General features: G+C 43.0%; 1 protein-coding gene across 1 annotated transcript in view; it reads left to right on the top strand.

The window, feature by feature from the left end:
- The window catches only part of Prdm6 (PR/SET domain 6), a 104,212-nt gene that overhangs the window by 81,338 nt on the left and 3,275 nt on the right, over positions 1-19,599 (top strand). Inside the window, exons 6-7 of the mRNA XM_021655112.2 lie at positions 5,343-5,685; positions 15,001-15,177. Of these exons, the coding sequence (XP_021510787.1) occupies positions 5,343-5,685; positions 15,001-15,177 (520 nt within the window). The remainder of the gene's footprint in view (positions 1-5,342; positions 5,686-15,000; positions 15,178-19,599) is intronic.

Raw genomic sequence — 19,599 nt, 5'->3', positions numbered from 1 at the left:
GGTTACCTGTGCACTGTGAAACAGCCCATCTTTGGTGTCATCACAGCCGGAGTGAACTCTCCCATATTTGCTTATTTTACTGTTCCAGTTTATCTAACTTGTTTTATCAACAGATAGTTTGGGCTCCTAGATCAAAGTCCAGAAAGTGCTATGGGCATACAAGTCTCCAGCCAAGAGATAATGAGGGATGTTGACTAATTCTTAGTTATTCTTCCAGAAATATATTTTTGACTCTTCAGGCATCTAAAGGCATTCCCCCTTTCTTTCTCTGGTTTTTATGTTTTCCACTCAACCTTCTCCCTTCTGTCCCTCCCCCCTTTTCAATAAAGCCTTTGATGGCCTTTAATTACTGATCTTATTGCCTCGGTTTCCTGAGTAACTAGGATTACAAGCATATACTGCCATGTACACACCCTTTCCGCTTTTTGCACAAGTACCAGTCGCATATGGTAGACACTGATCAACATGGATCGATGATATGCTGAAAGCAAACATCTGGTTTCCTTGAGCTCTGGTTCGAACTCTTTTCGACTTACAGTGCCCCTTTTGTTAAATAACCAGCTCTTTAATAGGGACTACCATGAGCCCCACATAGTCTCCTGCACACACACTGAGTAATTTATTTTCAGATAGGGTCTTATGTAGTCCCAGCTGTCCAAACTTGCTATGTGGCCAAGGGTGACCTTGAACTTCTTATCCTCCTGCATTCACCTCCCAGTGCCAGGAATATAGACACGTGTCACCATTCCTGATTTTATGAGATGTTGAGGATTGAACCTAGTAGGGCTTTGTTTTTGCTAGCCAAGCACTCTCTCAAAGAGCTACATCCCCAGACCCTGTGTATTATTTAATTAGAATCCAGCTGGGCATGGTGGCACATGTCTGTAATCCCAGCACTCAGGAGGCAGAGGCAGGATGGTCTGCTGAGACCCAGCCTCAAACCCCAAATGAAGCCTAAACAAAGATATTACACTTCTCAGGTCCACAGATCTCTAGCCTTGCTAAGCTGTCCTTAGTGGCCTACAGACTCCTGGCCTTGAGTGTGTTAACTGGCCTACCAATACCCAGCACTTGTCCAGTCCCTAGCAGCTCCCACGGACACTGGCAATAGCTGCCTTTCTCTCCAGCCCCAGGTAAAGCCTGGCATCTGCCCCCTCTCTTGCCACACTGGAACATTTTCAGCTTCTTTAGTAATCAGCTCCTTCCCAAGCACAGGACATGGGCTTGTGCTGGTTCCCCTAGGCTCTCCCCTCCACTCTCACTCATGTGTCCCTTCCAGGCTCAGATGCCAACTTCCTGGCATCCTTTCTTTCTTGCAGTCCTGAACTTTGTCATATCTAAAATGAACGTATTTTCCTATTGGAGGTCTCCGACATTGGCAGAAATCTTGACAGTGGACACTGGTGCCTTACGACTATAATGATTCAGTTAATAATAGAACGTAAAAAACTGAAGCTGTGTAAATGCCTGTAAGAATACTAGCTTTCATGTCTGTCAGCGTGTCGCAGAGGAAGGGACAGTGAGCTCTCCTGTCCTCCCACAGTCTCACCAGTTACTACGTAGTAGATACTCAGTAAATGTTTTGCAGATGGTGTAAAGTCAGACTTGATTTGGTGGATCCTGAATTTTCTCTCCCCCGCCCCCACCTCAGTGTTTTAATTACCCAGATGTGATGAGTCAATGTTTTTTTCCTTGATCCCATTCTTCTAGGCCTTGGAGAGTACCCCTTTTTCTTAACCTTTGCCTTCACAGAATGAGGAGACTCTATAGCTCAGTCCCCAAATGTGGAAGCCGCTTGTGTATCTAGCTCTGTGATTTAGCTCTCTTCAGACCTCCTCTGAATTGCCTCTCTTGGGTTTCCGTGAGATAGTGTGTTTGATCTACCCTGTTTCCCCAGTTGATAACTTAGTTCCCTTGTTGAGTTAGTGTTTTTCATTGGTGTGGCCAGCAAGTTTGGCCTTGGGGAGAATGTTTTCTAAAATGTTCTGCTTTCAAGGAAAACATCTATATATTGAGGGTTCCGTGGACGCGTGTGGGACCCCATGGAACAGCTGGACTTTAAATAAGATTGCTTTTGTGAAAACTTTTCATCCTACCCCCTCTCTCTCCAAATCATTTGCTCAGTTTCATTTTAGTAAGACTGAATTACTTTATAAACACAGTGGAGGACCATTCTTAAGACAGAACAGAGAATATGTTGTTAGCTGCAGCTGGGAAACCTTTTCTGTTTGTTTTGCAATATTCAAAAGAGGAAAGTAATAAAATGAGGAAGAATTGTATTCCAGTCATCCTCACATGTACCACCGAGTGCTTCTCATTGCACTATGTTCATGCAGAATCTTATGTCTCTGATTATCATACAAGCTTTTAGATATATAAATTTTAATTTTTTGATTGACATTGGTTGTCAAACTTGTAAAAATTGATTGGCCCATGAATCTGCTTCTTTCTATGTAAAGATTGTGTGTCCTTAAGGATTTAAAACATAATTGAAAAGCTTGCACTAGATTTGCTGCTCTCCTGAGTGCTGACAGCCTCTGCCTTCTTCCCGCTCTGCATTCCTTCTGAGGATCCTGGCCAGCAAGAGCTCACCGTTGCCTGGAGACTTGTGGTTTCTCTGTGCTTTGTCCTTTCTGGATTAGTGATAAAATGCCAACAAATGGGCTCCACCCTGACCTCTGACAACACTCCTGTTTTGACACTTTTTTATTATTAAAAATGGCAAAGCATTTCCCTTTACTTTTAGAGTCTGCTTAAGAAGTAACATAAAGATTTTTTTTAATCTAAAAGAAATGTTCACAAATTTCATATTGATTATACAGCTTTTACCTTGAAAGATCAGATGATATGTGACTTTGTATGTGAAATATAGACTATATGTAATTTGAATACAGGCATACATTTATGTAATATGTATAGTTGGATATATATGATATACACACAAAGCACTGTACGACCCATAAAGTGGCCTTTCCCTGTTTGAAACACAGCTAGTGAGGAGAGAGAGAGATATATGAATCAAAAAGTGAAGTTTTCTGGGTCTCAGGAAGCTAGAGCTTGCAGCCTAGGCCTGTCCTTAACTAATGTGTTATGCTAGGTGAGTTGCTGGGTCTTGCTGGGCTACTGTTTTGCTATTTGTAATGAAGGAGGATTGGCTTAGGTCAGTGATTCTCAGCCCTGACTTCACGTCAGGCTCTCGGGGGACTTTTAAAACTGCAGCCTTCTGAGAGACTTGTTTGATTTCTTAAAATTCTCCTCTGTAGAGCTACTGTTGAGTAGCCAGAGAATGATGTCCCAGGGACTCCCCTCCCTGAGGAGATGAGCTATGCTTCAGTTACCATGGAAAGGTGTGCTTCCTGTATTAGATTTGTTGGTCATGTAATTCTGCAGAAAAACCTCAGGTAACACACTAGCACCCCTGTCCCCACACGGGATCCACCTGGTTCCCATGCCTCTACTGCTGTCTTTTAGAGTTGAGGATGCCATGTCGGGAAGGGAGCTTGGTTATGGCGAGGCATGCAAGTGGTCTCAGTTTACCTCCTACCGCAGTGCTGAGCCCGCAGTCAACAGCCACATCATAGCCGCAGCGTGCATGGCTTTGCCTCTTGCCACCACTAATCTTTTGTCCAGTCATCTTCTTCAAAATTTTGTATACTTTTTGACAGACAATAGCTTTCATTCTGCTTCCTTGGCTGGCCTGGAATTTGCTATGTGGACCAGACTGGCCTAGAACTCACAGAGATCTACCTGTCTCTGCCCCCTAAGTGCTGGAATCAAAGGCATTTACCATCACTCAGCTTTATCTCCTTGACTCCTGAATTGACCAATAATTATGTATTTTTGGACATAGTAGTTACCTGCAAAAACCTTAAGCCTTTTGGATAGATCACTTTTAGACTCATAGAATCACTAGTCAACACTTGATAAATATTGTTTACACAGTAAGCTCTTTTAGAAAGAAGCCATGAGTAGTGGCTCATGTCTGAAATCCTAGTACGGGAGAGGCCAAGCCAGGCAGGTCACTGTGAGTTCGAGGCCATCCTTGGCTACTGAGAGATACCCTGTCAAAAGTAAGATAACATAAAAATTAAACTTGTAGTATTCAGATTTCTCCCATAAAGAAACCTTTTATTTTGTAGGTTTATTTCCTTCTCTTCCACTTTACCACCCAACAAGGACCATCTCCCTCATCCTAATCTTGTGCCTCCCTACAACAGAAGGAATGGGGACTGCTTGTTACATCGGGCCCCGTGATAAACTCTTTGCTATCATGCCGTCGCTTCCTAGAAGGAGGCTGACAGACGAGGAGACCAGGCCCCCACAGCTCCATTGCTTTGGGATGTTGACCTCTTTCCTAGAAGACGTTGATGCATTATGAGGACTACATCGTGGTTTTGGGTGGCCAATTTTCTCCTCAGTCACAACCTTAGGAAACAGTGGAGTTAGAATCCAGGCCGTCTCAGTCAGCACTCCCTGTGGTTATTATTTTTAGAAGTCTTGCTACTACTGTCCATATTTTACCTAAGGGGAAACAGGGCACAAAGGGTTGCGCCTATCACCACCATTTTTAATGGAAGCCAGAGTCAAGATGGGAGCCTAGGCCTTCCTAATTTCAAAGCCTCAGGTTCAAGCACCACAGCTGTTGCCCCCCCTTCCCCTGTCCATCTTGTCAGTCATTCCTCTCAAGCCCCACCTTGAAATCTGGTGGGTTTTTATTCTACTCTACTCAAAACCAGCCTGCGCCTGTTCCCTGGTCCTTAAATAGTTTAGAAAGTAAACTTAAGGCACTCTGAGGTCTGTCGTTTCTCTCCCATGGTGAACACTATTCCCTCAGCGGCCAGAATCCCACCCGTGCGCCCCTCTCCGCTAACCCGCCAGGCTTCTGTCTCTGGGTAGCTGTGCTCCTCTTAGCTCTTCAGCCAGCTTCATGGTGAATACCTGCCCTGTTCTGGAAAGGCCTGGTGGGAGGCCTTGGCATTCCCAACCTAATGCAGTGGAATCCATCGTTTCCGGGCACCCCCTTCACCCCATATCTCTCATATCTAGAGGTCATTAAACCGGGTGCAGCGTGGAGCCCCATATGTTTCAAGCCATAGCTGGGTGCACGTTGAAGGCAAAGGCTCTACAACAACAGCCATGAGCGTATACAACAAAACTGCCGTTGGATGGGTTTTTAATTTTTGATTAGCCTGATTTTCCCCTCAAACGATCTTATTATGTTAATTTTGGGGCCAGAAAAACACAGCTTCCTATGTTTGTTTATAGGGATGTTTTGAAGTACGCGTTATTGTGTTTATCCAAGGGCTAATGGCACTGACCTTCTCGAACTCTCGCTGTTGCAGTGAACGTCCCTTCCACGGTAATGGAAGCCATGTGCCGACAAGACGCCCTGCAGCCCTTCAACAAAAGTAGCAAGCTCTCTCCCTCCGGGCAGCAGCGCTCCGTGGTTTTCCCTCAGACTCCCTGCAGCAGGAATTTCTCCCTCTTGGATAAATCTGGGCCCATCGAGGCAGGGTTTAGCCAAATCAACGTGAAGAATCAGCGGGTCCTGGCAAGCCCAACCTCCACCAGCCAGCTGCACTCAGAGTTCAGCGACTGGCACCTCTGGAAGTGCGGCCAGTGCTTTAAGACTTTCACACAGCGCATCCTCTTGCAGATGCACGTGTGCACGCAGAACCCCGACAGGTGAGCTGCGCCTCCATTGTTTGAGAAGCCCGCACAGACAGGTGGGTGACGCTCTCCCTACCCCACCCCCGGAGGCGTCAGCGCTCGCTAGCCAAACAGTTACGTCCGAGTTTAAAAAGGGAGCAAAAAGAGAAGGAGCGTTTGTGAATCTCAGGGGTGGAAAATTTGGTCAGGATAATCAGAATCCCCTCTGTCTTCCAAAGATAATATAGCTGGCTGCTGGGCCGCTGTCACAGCCATTTCAGAGTTCACCTCCAGTGTGCCGTGAGTATGAACTTAATTAAGTACTAAGAGGTAATGAATTGGAATTTTTTGCTTAGTACTATTTTTCTTCGGAGCATGCAAACCCATAAATCCTACAAACCTGTCAAAAGGAAATACCCACTCGGCTAGTGATGTGGAGGAAAACAGATGTCACTTATTCAATAAACTAATATCCACACAGAAGAAAAATGTTGACTAGATACCTCAGAGTCAAAGTTGGTTTGAAAGTTTGTCAATACGGAATTTTATGGCCATGAACTGAGGATGAAATTTAGCTGAACAAGTGAATTAAAATTTCAGGTACTCTGACGAGTGGCCCAGTAGATATAATGGAACTATTATTTATGAATCAAAACTGGTTTATTTGACAGTCTTGAGAGCTGGGAGCGCAAAAGACAAAGATCAAATTAATTCAATAAGGAGGCTGCCTGTGTTTTTATCTCTCCTTCACATCCTATGAGAATGTGATTAAAACGTGCAAGAATAGCCTAGAAAAAGTTCACTTTGAACATAAAAGTAAAAAAAAAATAATAATGAATTTTTAGAGCTAGGATTGGACATTTTGAAAGCAGGATTCCTGAACTGTTTTCTTAATTTTGCCACTGATTAGCCTTGATGGAGCAAGACACAGGACTCTCAGCTTTACTATATGTTCTCAGCTCTCCTCTCTCGGCTCTGCAGCATACAGCAGTGGGCTGAAGAAATCCGTGAGGGGGCTTGGGGGAGGTGCAATAGAAGGAGTGGGTATATTCTAATCTTAGTTTCAGGATATTCATACACATATGCATCTGTACACATTTTTTTTTTTTAATTCGCGTCATTCTAGAAACTGCTTGCTTAGCCTCCAGCATTACTGGAACTAATCAATACGGAAACATTTACTTTAGCGCTAAGGCAGCTGTGTCTAGGTGTGCAGCAGCAGACTTTGCTATGGAGATGAAATATAGGCGTTGGAATGTGCCCCCTCCCCCGCGGAAAGCCTTTTCTTAAAAGTTTGCAGGCACATATATAGCCCCATGATGTCTTCCTTAGCTTACACATCGTTTTAAGACACATTTAAAATCTTATAAAAAAAATCAGTTCAAGTGTATCGCTATATTATTTGCAAAAGACTATTACCACACTAATCGTGCACAGTAAAATTAAAAACAGGTCAAAGTTTCTGGGTCTTTGAGTGTCATGATTTCATGCTCAATGTCACAAAAGCAATGAAGATATTTTGTGATAAGTAGAACTAAAACAGCCTGTTCTGTCCGACCCGAGTTATACCCAGAAAGTCATGTGTGATGGTTTACGTCTCTTTACAAGTATACTAGCACCACAACTTAATACATCTATGAAAACTCTCTGGACAATTCACCTACATGCCCAAAACATCTCCAGGGGAGATTGTTAAGGTCAGTGACGATTGCAAGCAAATTTAGTGTGTTTTGTAAATCCCCAGGTGGTACATGCTAGATTCTGTTCCTGAGACCCAGCACCCAGGGGTGGCAGGGGATGCCTTTTTAGGGGACGTAAAGTAATGAGTGAGCATAAGATCTAGGAGAACAACTAGAGTGAGACTGTATCACTGAGGAAGTGGGCCCCCGATTCTTCCCCGAGCTTTGTTGGTGAAGACACCAGAGGTGGCTGACATCATTCGTTACTAAGGTAAAGAATCAGGACTTGAAGAAAGCCACTCTCTAAGGGCGACGTCATACAGCACAATGCTCTTGGTAACAACAGGGAGACACTGGAATTACGTCATCAATCTGAGATGACTTTTAAAGAGGAAATAGAGTGAGTCACTTTGATCTATTAGTTTTATTCTAGATGAATAATTTGTTTTTACCCTGTAGGACTTGAACAGCTCTTTTCGAGGTGGGCTCTTTATAGCAGAACATTTGGAGATACTCTTCAACATTCCTAGCCACACAAGGAAACACTAAATAGAAGAAATGTCCAGGACCCCACAAATGTGGTATGGACATCACATTTGCTCCTGACAGTTGCTAAATTTGGAAGCTTACCTGTTAGGTGTGTGGAGGCACACGTCTGCTAGATATGCATATATTCTTCAGTAACTAGCTTTAGGTGGTTGGGTATTTGTCTTTGATGGTTTGTGTTGACTTACCCATAGCCAGATGTCCCTCACTCCTGTGTAGCACAAACATAAAAACCCATGCTCAAATTCCTTACATAAAACGGTGTGGAATTGCAGATAACCCATGGGGACACTCCTGCAGACTTTAAATTATCTTGAAACCACTTCTAAAACACTGCGAACAGTTGTAAATACCATGTAAATAATTTTTATTCTGCATTGTTTAGGACTACTGGCAAGAAAAGTCTACACACACTTCATGTAAGCATGTCCCTATTTATTTATTTTTTTAGTAGTTTTTTTTTTTTAATCTCTAATTGGTTGAATCTGTTGATTAGAGACCTTACTGTAAGGAGGGCCAACTGAACAGTAAAATCGTTTAACAGAAACCATTTCCCTTCTCCTGGAAAACCCTTAGGAAAATCTCACTAGGAAAAGAGACCAGAGGACAAAGTCGGAAGGTAAACAGGTCCAAATTTGAACAGGCCCTTGAATTGAATGTCCAAGAGATTTTTTCAGTCTACAGCATATTTGGCTACGAAATGTCAGACATTTGAATTTTCATCAAAGAGAATGTATGTTCTCTGTGATTCTTTTCATGTGGGGTACCACCCAACAGCAGATCTGTGGATACCCAGTGCTGCTGACATCATTTTTCATCTCTGACTTACACACAGTAAACGCAGGAGGAAAATGGAAAATAGGAATCAAAACAAAAGATAAACAGATCCGTGAAGGTCCAAGAGCCATGGATTGCTCTCTCTCTCTCTCTCTCTCTCTCTCGTTCTGTTGATATGAATCCAACAGATCCCTGCATCTTGTTCCTTTTCTTAGGCTGCAAACTCCACCCCACCTCTGCTACCCTGTACCCCTGGGTGATCCAAAGGGAAGAAGTTGTTGGGATGTTGACCAACTGAGAGTCTATTTATAGAGTTTGTAAGCTTTCGAGTTCCTATATAAACTTATGGCCTGAGCCAGGGCAACCTGACTTAACTTTTGCTGAGACCATGAGGTAGAAATCCCCTTACTCTTCTGTGTTTCTGCTGCAGAAACATTCAGTAGGGGTCAGGAGGAAGGAAGGATGGAGGCAGGGAGTTCTAGGAATGGGTGAGCAAAGCTTTTGATCACAGTTTATTATTTTCTGATTGTTCTCATTTTCACAGAAAATGTCTTTATAACATGTATTTTTACTTTAAACCACTTTTCTTTCTCCTTCCCCCACCACCTTTTTTTTTTTTAATCTTTCTTTTGGTTATTTGTGCCACATTCAAGAAAGTCTGGGTACACACACCATCAGCTGTTCACAATTGTGCTTCATTATCATTGATTATAATTGAAAAGGATGGGGGAAATGAGTTTCAAAGGCTCATTCTGGCGGGAGAAGCCTGGGGGTCACTCCGGTAGTGTCTCAGGAGATATCATGTTCTTGAAATCTGCCCACTGCCATGGAAGTGCAAAGGTTATCTTCTTTCTCCCTTTCAGGGTTCAGCATTCACTTTGGTTGAACACTTCTAACACTCTCCCTGCTCTTCGTACGCAGAGGTAGCCTCTTTCTCCACACAGCTGTCAGGGACTTAAATAGGGCCCTTCTGAAGTCTTGCAATATTTGTGCTTGGGCTGTCTGTCATGGAGCAAGGAGAAAACGTGCACAACGTTTATCCTGGAAGCTTTTCATGCTATAAAAGAAAAAAAAAATCAAAGGACGATTAATAATTTTAAACCAAACCACACTTAATTTATTAAATGTTTCATCCTTTCCCTATGTACACCAAACCAATTACAGACTCAAAGCAAATGGATTGCACATTGTACTGGCGTAATCTTTGGCAGAGTGGCTACCAGTGACAGAGAATGTCAGGAGACGAGCAGAGTAGTCTTTCGCGGCTTTCTTTCTGCTTAAAAATCTACCAGCGCTGATTCACGCTAAGTAAATCCATCCACACTTTGTCTACTCCTCAGTTATTTTGTAAATGTGTACAAAGCACTTTCTAATTTTTTACGAAGCTCGAGTTTTCCCATATTGGAACGACCACATGAAGCTATTTCAATCTCGGCTAGTGGAAATCAAGCAAAATGACATTTCAGTGTCTCAGTTGCACTGGTCGCTTTTCAAATGCTCGGCTGCTCCTCCTAGCTAGCAGCTCTGTATCAAGCAGCTTTAGATAGTCTCCACTGTTGACTTCCCTGCCTTGGATTCCAAGCAGCCACCAAGCCCCACAGCTCTGCACTGTGAGATGCTATTTGGTTTTTTTGTTTTGTTTTGTTTTTTGTTTGTTTGTTTTTCTGAGAAAGGACTTCTCTTTGTACCCTTGGCTGTCCTGAACTCACTTTGTAGACCAGGCTGACCTGAGACTCACAGAGATCCTCCTGACTCTGCCTCCCTGAGTGCTAGGATTAGTTGGGCACCACTGTGCCCAGCTGAGATGCTATTCTTTGGGAATTGCTTTGAAAACGATGGGAGGCTATAGGCACATGATGAGTTAGGAGAACCAAGTGCTTTTGAAATATGCCTCCCATATGTGCTGATGTAAGATCCTAGACCCAGTGGAGCACAACACCCATGAATGTCTATCGACATGTGTGTTTCTGGTATGACACATCAAACAGAGATGCGGGTTTAGAGTTAAGATAGGTTCTGTCCAAAAGTTTGATAACTTTAACCTTATCTTCTTGCCAGACTTTAGAAAATCAATGGGGGTGCTGGGGTTGGGGCAATAAAGCACTTGCTATGCAAGCATGAGGAACTAAATTCCATCATTAGCACCTATGTAAGAGGCTGGATATGGAGCACACACCAATATCTTGGTGCCGGTGAGGCAAAGACTAGAGGATTCTTGGAGCTCACTGACCAGCCAGCCTCATTCGATCAGTGAGTCTTAGGTACAAGTGAGAGGCTGAATCAAAGAAGAAAAGACAGATGGCCCTTGAGAAACAATACCTGTGATTGGCCTCACATGCACACACATACACACAACACCCTCTCAAACCTGAAGGAAAATGTTGGTAATGGCAGCTCCCTCTGTGCTCTGGAATTTCTGTTGTGACTTGAGAGATAGGAAGTGCTTTAGAAATATGCACCCATACCCTAAACTCTTGTGGCCAGTTGTCCCAAAATAAATTGTAATTTCCCAAGACACTTTCTAGGCACCCTTACCCCTTGTCTCTTTTTTTAATGTAATATCTGTGTTCAAATCCTTAACTACAATCAGTTTTAAAATGGCTTTTTGATAATTTTCTCCCTCTCCTCCACCTTGTTCAGATGGGAACTGAACAAGGGCCTTGCTCCTGCTAAGGGAGTACTCTATTATTCTCAGCTATTTTTACTGGTTTTTAAAGGTGGTGTTTCACTAAGTTGACCAGGCTGGTCTTGAACTTGCTCTGTAGCAGAGGCAGATCTTGAATTTACAATTACAATACTAATCTTCCTGTATTAGTCCCCCAGTATTTATGGGCCTGTAATATCAGATCTGGCCTCTTTCACTCACTTTCAAAAGGAAGCTCTGAAAGTAGAAGAGCATAAAGCTTGAAAAGCATCACCTGCTCACTACATACCTTCTGTGGATTGTTTTGTTTTGTTTTGTTTTGTTCTTTTTGGCTATCCTGGAACTCACTATGAAGAACAGATTGGCCTGGCACTCACAGTGATCTGCCTGCCTCTGTCTCTCAAGTGAAGGTGTGTGCCACCATTCCCGGATCTTCTGTTATTGTTTGCTTTTGAGACAAGGTCTTGCAGTGTAGTTGAGGCACAACTTTTGCATCTGTGACTCCTACATTTTCCATACGTTTCTAGACTGAGAGAGACCGTTACAGTAACAAAGAACTCACTGTAGATGCAGATCCTCTGCCCAGCTGACTGTCAGCAAATGCCCTGAAATCACTGTATGCTACAAGAATGAAAAGATAGAACTCGTTTTGTGAAATTTACTAAAGCAAGGTTCGTACCTACATTTTGATAGGAGATTTTCCTGTTACTCAAATGCTCAGGTTTTTAAACCAAAGCATTAAGATTGTCCATATTTTAGAGTATATATGGTGTTGGGGGGGGCAGGGACAGAGAAGGGAGGGGGAGGAAGAGCAAGAGTTTTTCATGGGGGGCAGGGAGGGTAAGGTAGCTGCAACCATCATGCACGGTGGCATCACACTGATGATTCTGTGATTTACAAGCCTCTTGAGGGGAGGGGAGAACATTGGTCATTTCTCCCCAAGCAGGAGAAAAATATGATGGTGTGTTAAAGCACGTCCAGGTGGACTTACCCTTTGCAAGTGGACGTGAAAACAGAGGTCAGTGAAGTTGAGTGATTTGCTCACATCCCACTGCTGACTAGACCTAGAGGCTGAGGTGGACTCACCTCAACTGTTCCAGGCACCTCTGTTTGGCCAAGCTGCGCTCCACATAGTTATTCACACTGTGCCATAGTGGCTGGGGAAACGGCTTAGTGATGCAGAGCACTTACTCTTGGAGCAGACCCGAGTTTGGTTCCCAGCACCCATATCGGATAGCTCACAACTGACTGTAACTCCAGCTTCCAGCTTCAGGGAGTTTGATGGCAGCCACAGGTACCCATCCGTACTCATGCCTGTGTGTGTGTGTGTAACTTTTAAAGACTCTTTCACAGAGGCCACTGAGTCCCTAGCAAGTATTTCTTGGCTGGTCCTGGGCAGAAATGATGCCCCAAGGTTTCACCCCTTTTCCCCACCGATGACAGCACTCACCATCCGCCTTTCTCATCTGCTCCCTGAGTCTTTGCCTCTGTGACTGGTGACATAAAAAGGATGGATTGACTTCTGACTGCAGGAAATAAATCACCCCAACTTTTGACAGAAGAGCTAGAAAAAAAAGGGAAAAGATTAATTGGTTTTATTTAGTGGCTTATTGTTTATAGTGATAGCTATTAAAAATAGATAACCAGAGGCTAATAAATGTTAATGGTCCCTTCACTATTAGAAAAATCAATTGTCAGTGAATATAGCATATATTAATTTATTATTTTGTTTATGATCCTCAATAGCATGTAAAAAAAATTCATCCCCAGAGAAGTATTTTTTGAGAACTCTTTTTAAGGTCAACATTTACTGCCAAGAATAGATTTGCAAGGAGGATATTTTCCTCTGTAGGTGATTTTAATGGCTTTCAAAGCATTATTTTATAATTATAATAAAATGCATGTGTAATTTGTCAAGATTGATAAACTCCTTTCCAAGGACTCTTATGTTTTTCTTTGAAACCTGTTTGAGAGCAGTTAGATAGATTTCTAAATGTAAGTAATTAAAATTGTATAGTATTGAGTTATTGACCAATGCTGGACTATGAATCAAGCTAAAAAATTCTACAATCAGTGCTCAGTGTGCTGAAGCCTAGTAAAATAATAGTATTTGTGTTCAGTGAGGCAAGGAGCCACAATTAAGCACTTCAGTTGACAAATGAGAAGGTACACTTTATTTTGCACTTAACTGAATTGTTATACATGCTCGATGACCATTGTCTCTTCCGCTTGGTGTCTGGTCACTGGAGCCTCTGTATTTGTTAAAGATACAGCAATTAAGTCTGCCTTCACCGTTGGCGATCTAAACACAGCCAACAACGCCAGGGCTGTAGACCAGGGCTTAGTGAGGGCAGTGAAGATCCTTCAAGGCAGATTGTTCATTTCTCCAACAAAAAAAAATTTGATAAACAAATCAGAGCCCTGTCAGGGGATGACGTGAAATAGCCTTGAAAAGGGACAAGTCCTCGGGTTTTCTCTCACTCACTGGATTCTGATTCTGCCTGAGTAAGCAGAAGAACTTCCGGAGACAAGACAGAATTTTAATATGTTTTATGAAAACCCGAAATTGATTTACTTCTCACCAGCTGGGAAGGGTGTGCTCTGATAATCTCGCTAATTATCAGATATTTGTCACAACTTCCTCCCACTGGCTTTTGCGTGGCAGTCACCTCCCTGAGAGCACAGTGGCATTTGTCATTTCTTGCTGCTTTAAGTCATTCCTTTGCAACCAGACTCAGCAGAGCAGGTAAGATTCCAGAACAAGACTCATGGGGCTGGAGGGATAGCTCAGTGGCACTCACTACTTTTACAGGGCACCTGGATTTGGCTCCTGGCACCCTCATGGCAGCTCACAACCATTCAGGTTCCAGGGGATCCAACACCCTCTTCTGGCCCCCATGCATAACAGATGCACATGTGATTTACATACATGCAGACACTCAACATACCCAGAGGGGTTTAAAAAAAAAAAGAACAGGACTCAGTTGATAAATATTTAGGGTAGGTAAGAAGTCAGGATTTCTTTTTCAAAGAGACACATCTGGTGCAGGTCTGGGTTCATCCTGGGTAGCCCCCAAGGCAGTTTAGTATTTATTAAAGTGTGCATGTAACTTGGCCACCAGCCCACATATTTCCCTGACACTTGGAATAAGGTTCAAACACCCTATGATGACCTTGGCATCAATGGCTCATATCCTGTGAGGACAGTTTGTTCTCAGTTGTCTGTGCCAAGACCTTGATAATAGAAACTGCTTTCCTTGTCCCACTCAGAGGATTACTGTAAAGATTAAACCTGATAATTGATTTTAAAGCACTTTGAAAAGTAAAGGATACTATGGAACTATAAAAGACAATTATGTTGGTTGTTTTTTTTTTTTTCTTTTGTACTGTTTGGCTTAATTAACTCTTACTTACGTCTGTAAAGCTTACAGATACAGGACGGTATTTGCCGGTGGGGAGATCAAGACGATCAAATGGATGTTCTTGAAACAGTATGATTAATTCAAGAAGGGAAAGCTTGTCTGTGAGTTGGTGTGTTTCGGAGGCTCTGTGAATTATGTTCCTGTGGCAACAAGTAGCAGAACTCAGCAGCCAGTGCTCTAAGCCCGGTCTTTAAAGAGTGTTGATGTCACCGGAGTCACAGCCCCTTCCTCACATGCTGGCTGATGTGGGAAACCATGACCAGTCACTCTCTATTTGTTTCAGACCCTACCAGTGTGGCCACTGCTCCCAGTCCTTCTCTCAGCCATCAGAACTGAGGAACCACGTGGTCACTCACTCCAGCGACCGGCCTTTCAAGTGTGGCTACTGTGGCCGTGCCTTTGCTGGGGCCACCACTCTCAACAACCACATCCGGACTCACACTGGAGAAAAGCCCTTCAAGTAAGTAGCAGCCAGTTGCCCACCATCTTTTCCTTCTCTTGGGAGCTGGCAGACATGTGCTCACACCTTGCCAAGCTCAGCTCAGCTGGTAGAGAAGGCACTCATAAAGTCAGTGTCTGGCCTCCAAGAGGTTCTTTGGGGTTTCATGGCTGACATGTGGAAAAGGAAGCCAGGAAAGCCACACACTGGGTCTGGCTCGGAGTTTACAGTTTCAGACATGAGGTGATCGCCTGGGCCTGTTTTCTCATCAGTGAATTAAGAAAGCAGGAATGACTAACTTTAGTAGTCTTTCTAATCCCTGTGGGCCTGCGTGTAAATTCTATTTAGGAGCTATGCCGAGCTCTCAAGGCCATCAGCAAGCTCCCGTCACTGTGAGGGGAATGGTCATAGTTTAGGATGCTTGAATAATCCTCTTGGAGAATGTGAACCCTTCAGGATTCTAATGACTGTTTCTTCTCATTTACTAGCATGTGAACCTATCATAGTAGACAACTTGGGGCTCTTTAGCATTAGCTTTGGAGTTTAAAATCAGAAGGTTGATGAACATTAAAACAGAGACCAAGGGTATATTGACTTTTTCAGTATACAAAGAATGTGGGTTAGGGCATTTGAGCAAGATTGTGTTTCAGCAGACAGTTCAGTCATCAAAGCAGCATACATTTGAACTACGCAAAATGGCTCATCCATTTGTCTATTCATCCATCCATCCATCCATCCATCCATTCGTGTTCATATAGTAAAAATAAATGACTGCATTGACATTGGTCATCCTGCTAGGCACAAGAGATACAAAGGTAAATGAGACCCAGCTCCTTTCCATCATGACTTTGAAGATCTTACATGCCAAGGGGAAGCCCAATCAATATTATGCCACGGGATGATGAATATAATAAGATGTGCATATACAGTGTGGAGGAGGGTCAAGGAAATGGACCGTCAGATCCGTGTGGGACACAATGTTTAGCATGTATGTTAAAGGATCAGCAGGAGTTTGTCAGACATATAAGGGAGAAGAAGCTATCTCTTGTAGTTCAGACAGCAAAGAAAGGGTTGGAGCCTGCATGTATCAGGCTGGTGGGCACGGAAGAGTTGGACTGATGACCTCTTTTTCTCTTGGTGCCTTTACTTTCTATTCATTTGCTATACTAGCTTACCCTATGCGTGAAAGAAAATTTTAAAACACAGATGTCCAGCCGTGTTCGTCTTCCGTTGAACAAGCTCAAGCATAACAGGAAGTGATTCTGGCTCGAGGAGACTAAACTCCTTGCTCAGTCACAGCCAAGAAGTTTGCCATGTTGTGCTCATCCTGAGGCCAGGTGCAGCTCCTGGTGTCCTGGTGGTCTGAGACCTGCCTGCCTCCCTGTTCTGTCAACCAAGGGAGGGACTCATAAAAGACTGTTGTCTTTTATCTCTATCTGCCATCCCTTTAAAAATATTAATTAACTATTTAACTAATTATTTGTGTGTGTGTGTGTGTGTGTGTGTGTGTGTGTACGTGTGTGCTCATCCATATATGTGTCATGGTCTATGAATGGAGATCAGAAGACAACTTGTAGGAATTGGTTCACTCCTACCATGTGGGTCCTGAGGATCAAACTGGGATTGTCAGGCCTGGTGGCAAGCACCTTTACCTGCTGAGCCATCTTTCCATCTACTCCATCATCGTTAACTATTTTCCTTAATGGTTTGATTGGTTGCATTAATAGTAAAAATGGTGCTGATGTTTGTCTCTGTGCTTGTTTACTACATAAAGTCTTCTGGCTTGTGGGGGACAGGGCAATGCCTAAGCTCAAGCTTATTGTATACCAACCAACCTCTGTTCTTGGAGGCTGCAATAGTCTGAAGAGGACATCCTTCTCAAAGAGAAGGGCCAGTTGGCTTGTCCCTATCATAGAAAATTCCTGTCTTGGATGTTTGTGACCTTCCTGATGGATGTTGTCATCATACTCAGGTCTGATTCCCAGGAGGTTACAGATTCTGGCTTTGCTGCTGTTCTGGAGGTAGGAGGAACCTGTACCACTTTGAGAGAGCTTAGGAGGACTGAGGACTCTTTATTAGAGAGGGTAACCAAATGGATTCAGTGCCAGGAATCAGATTGATTTTTATCTTGTTGCAGTGTAAATAGATTTTAGTAATTAATTGAAGCGGTTTCAGGGTCAAGATGGGAAATAGATTTCTATTAATGTTAAGGTGTTACTTATGTGTAACCTTGTTGACTCCACTCAATTTTTTTCTTTAACATCCTGTTTTTGTCGTGTTTCCGATAGAGTTGCCACCTTAACTTAATTTTAATTCACGAGATTAATATTTGAGGTGCTTTCGTGGTTGTAGTTCCCCTCCTTTCAAGAGTATTGTTCCCTTGTTCATGTTTTTCATCTGGGAAAAAACAACCAAACAAAAAGACCATGAAGCTGCCAGATGGTGAAATAACATTCTATCTGCCTGTTTTAGTCTGATTTCTTCTTGATTTTAACAAAAGAGCTATAAGGCATCCTGTTTTGGGCATTGAAAATGATCAAATATATATGCCCAGAGGAGAGCTGAGTGCATGCTTATTTTGAAAGTGCAAGATTTAAACATCTTCTAGGAAATGGAAAGCTAAATCCTTTAGTGTATACAAGGCCTTTCAGGGTTGTGCTATTGCAAAGGAGTTTGAGACTCTTCTAAACCAGCCCATGGATATCCAACCCATGGACATTTGTAAATATTATGAAGATATCCTTTTACAAGCTTATAAAACAAACACTAAAAAAAAAACTTTTTGTTGCAGATTAGTCAATAAAAATGATTTCACCACCACAGTTAATTTTACTACTTCAACTAATGGGCATTGGCTTAAACAATGTTGCAGAGGCCGAAAAGAATCTTGTAAAGATGCACAAACCTAAACTGTAAGCCCAAGGCAGCTTCCAAGTAGATGAACCGAGCTCCATCTTCCAATTGTCCTCTTGATCCAAGAGGTCTTCTCGAAATCCCCAGGGTGAGTGGAGACCGAGCCTCCTGCATCAGGGAAAGCCCGTTTTTCATTCTTACCTTTGCTGCTCAGAACTTGGCGGGAAGGACTTGGAGACTGCTGGCCTCCTAGGCTGAACAAGCAGAGAGCGGGCTTTGTCTCACATCTGATTAACTGGAATCTTTCCCCACCCCCTGAGAACCTGTGTTCTAAATTCTAGATAGACCTTGAGCCCATCAACAGCTAACCTAGGCAGAAGACTTGAAATTTCTAAGGTAAAGCCTCCCATACGAAAACAAACAAAAAGGACTGTATCTAAATGCTTTGGCTTTTAGCTTGCTGTGCAAGACTGAAGTCGTGGGATACAAGGAACAGAAGCAAGAGATCATTTCATGTAACAGCAGTGGCTAGACACTGTATTGCAGGAAGGGTAGTCGGCGAAGATGTTGGAGGGCTAGCGATGAGGACTCATGTCTCCCAGTCTTGTGCTAACTATCCCAAGGTTTGGAGGTAGAAGATCTCTTCCACCTCAGAAGCTGCACATGCAGGCCACGACCTGCCGGAGGAGACGCACCTCCACCATTTTTAGAAGCAAGGGAAAATACGCATCATGATGTTTTTGCCTTCAATAAAGGGAGTTTGGCTCAGAATAAAGAAACAGAAGAAAATTCTAAAATATGTCCAATACTGAAGCAGGACATAGACAAAAGTCAAACCAAATCTGAAAATACACAGCAAGCATTTACCATGTATGAAGCCCTGGGCAGTTCGGTCCTGTTCAAGTATTTCATGGCACATGGCAGATACACAGAAAGATTCTTGCAGATTTCCTGAGTAGTAGAACTTTACATCATTTTGTGATGTTTCAACTCATGTCGTCCCGTCGACCACACAGTTACAAAAGAAGGGTGTCAAACTGAACAGGGAAATGAAGGCTGACTCGGATTCTCATACCTGTAGGAAGTTGGAAACTTCCTGTTTGCTGAAGCGTTGGGAAGACTTCCCACATGCATGTGTCCGTGATGTTCCCTTCAAGGCTGCGACATCAGTGCCGTGCTGAGCGAAGGTACAACACTGCAATTCAGGGTTAAATGCCAGCACAGCTGAAGCTCTCCTCTGACCTCCCAGAACCCAGGTACTTGATGGAGTAGGTCTTTCTGATGAGTTCCATAAAGCTGTGAAAATATTTTGTAGAGATTTCTCATCTAGAGTATAGGATGATGGATATAAAATTGAAACCCCAGTCTTATTTATAAAATAGAAATTTCTTATATCTATGTGTCTTTTATTCATCAGCTGTCCAAATCCTTATCATTCCCAAACCGCATAGATATTTTGTCTAATAATCTGTATTTCCCAAGAAGAGGGAATTCCTCAGGGTAGGATCTAAATTCAAGTAATTTCTCCACATCTGCATGTTATTTTTCTCTTTTTTGGTGAGGAGATGAGAATAGACGTGCTCTTTGTTT

The sequence above is a fragment of the Meriones unguiculatus genome, chromosome 2, assembly GCF_030254825.1.
Source record: "Meriones unguiculatus strain TT.TT164.6M chromosome 2, Bangor_MerUng_6.1, whole genome shotgun sequence".
Classification (NCBI taxonomy): domain Eukaryota; kingdom Metazoa; phylum Chordata; class Mammalia; order Rodentia; family Muridae; genus Meriones; species Meriones unguiculatus.
The sequence above is the reverse complement of the archived record's forward strand: the minus strand, read 5'-3'. Positions and strand labels throughout refer to the sequence as shown.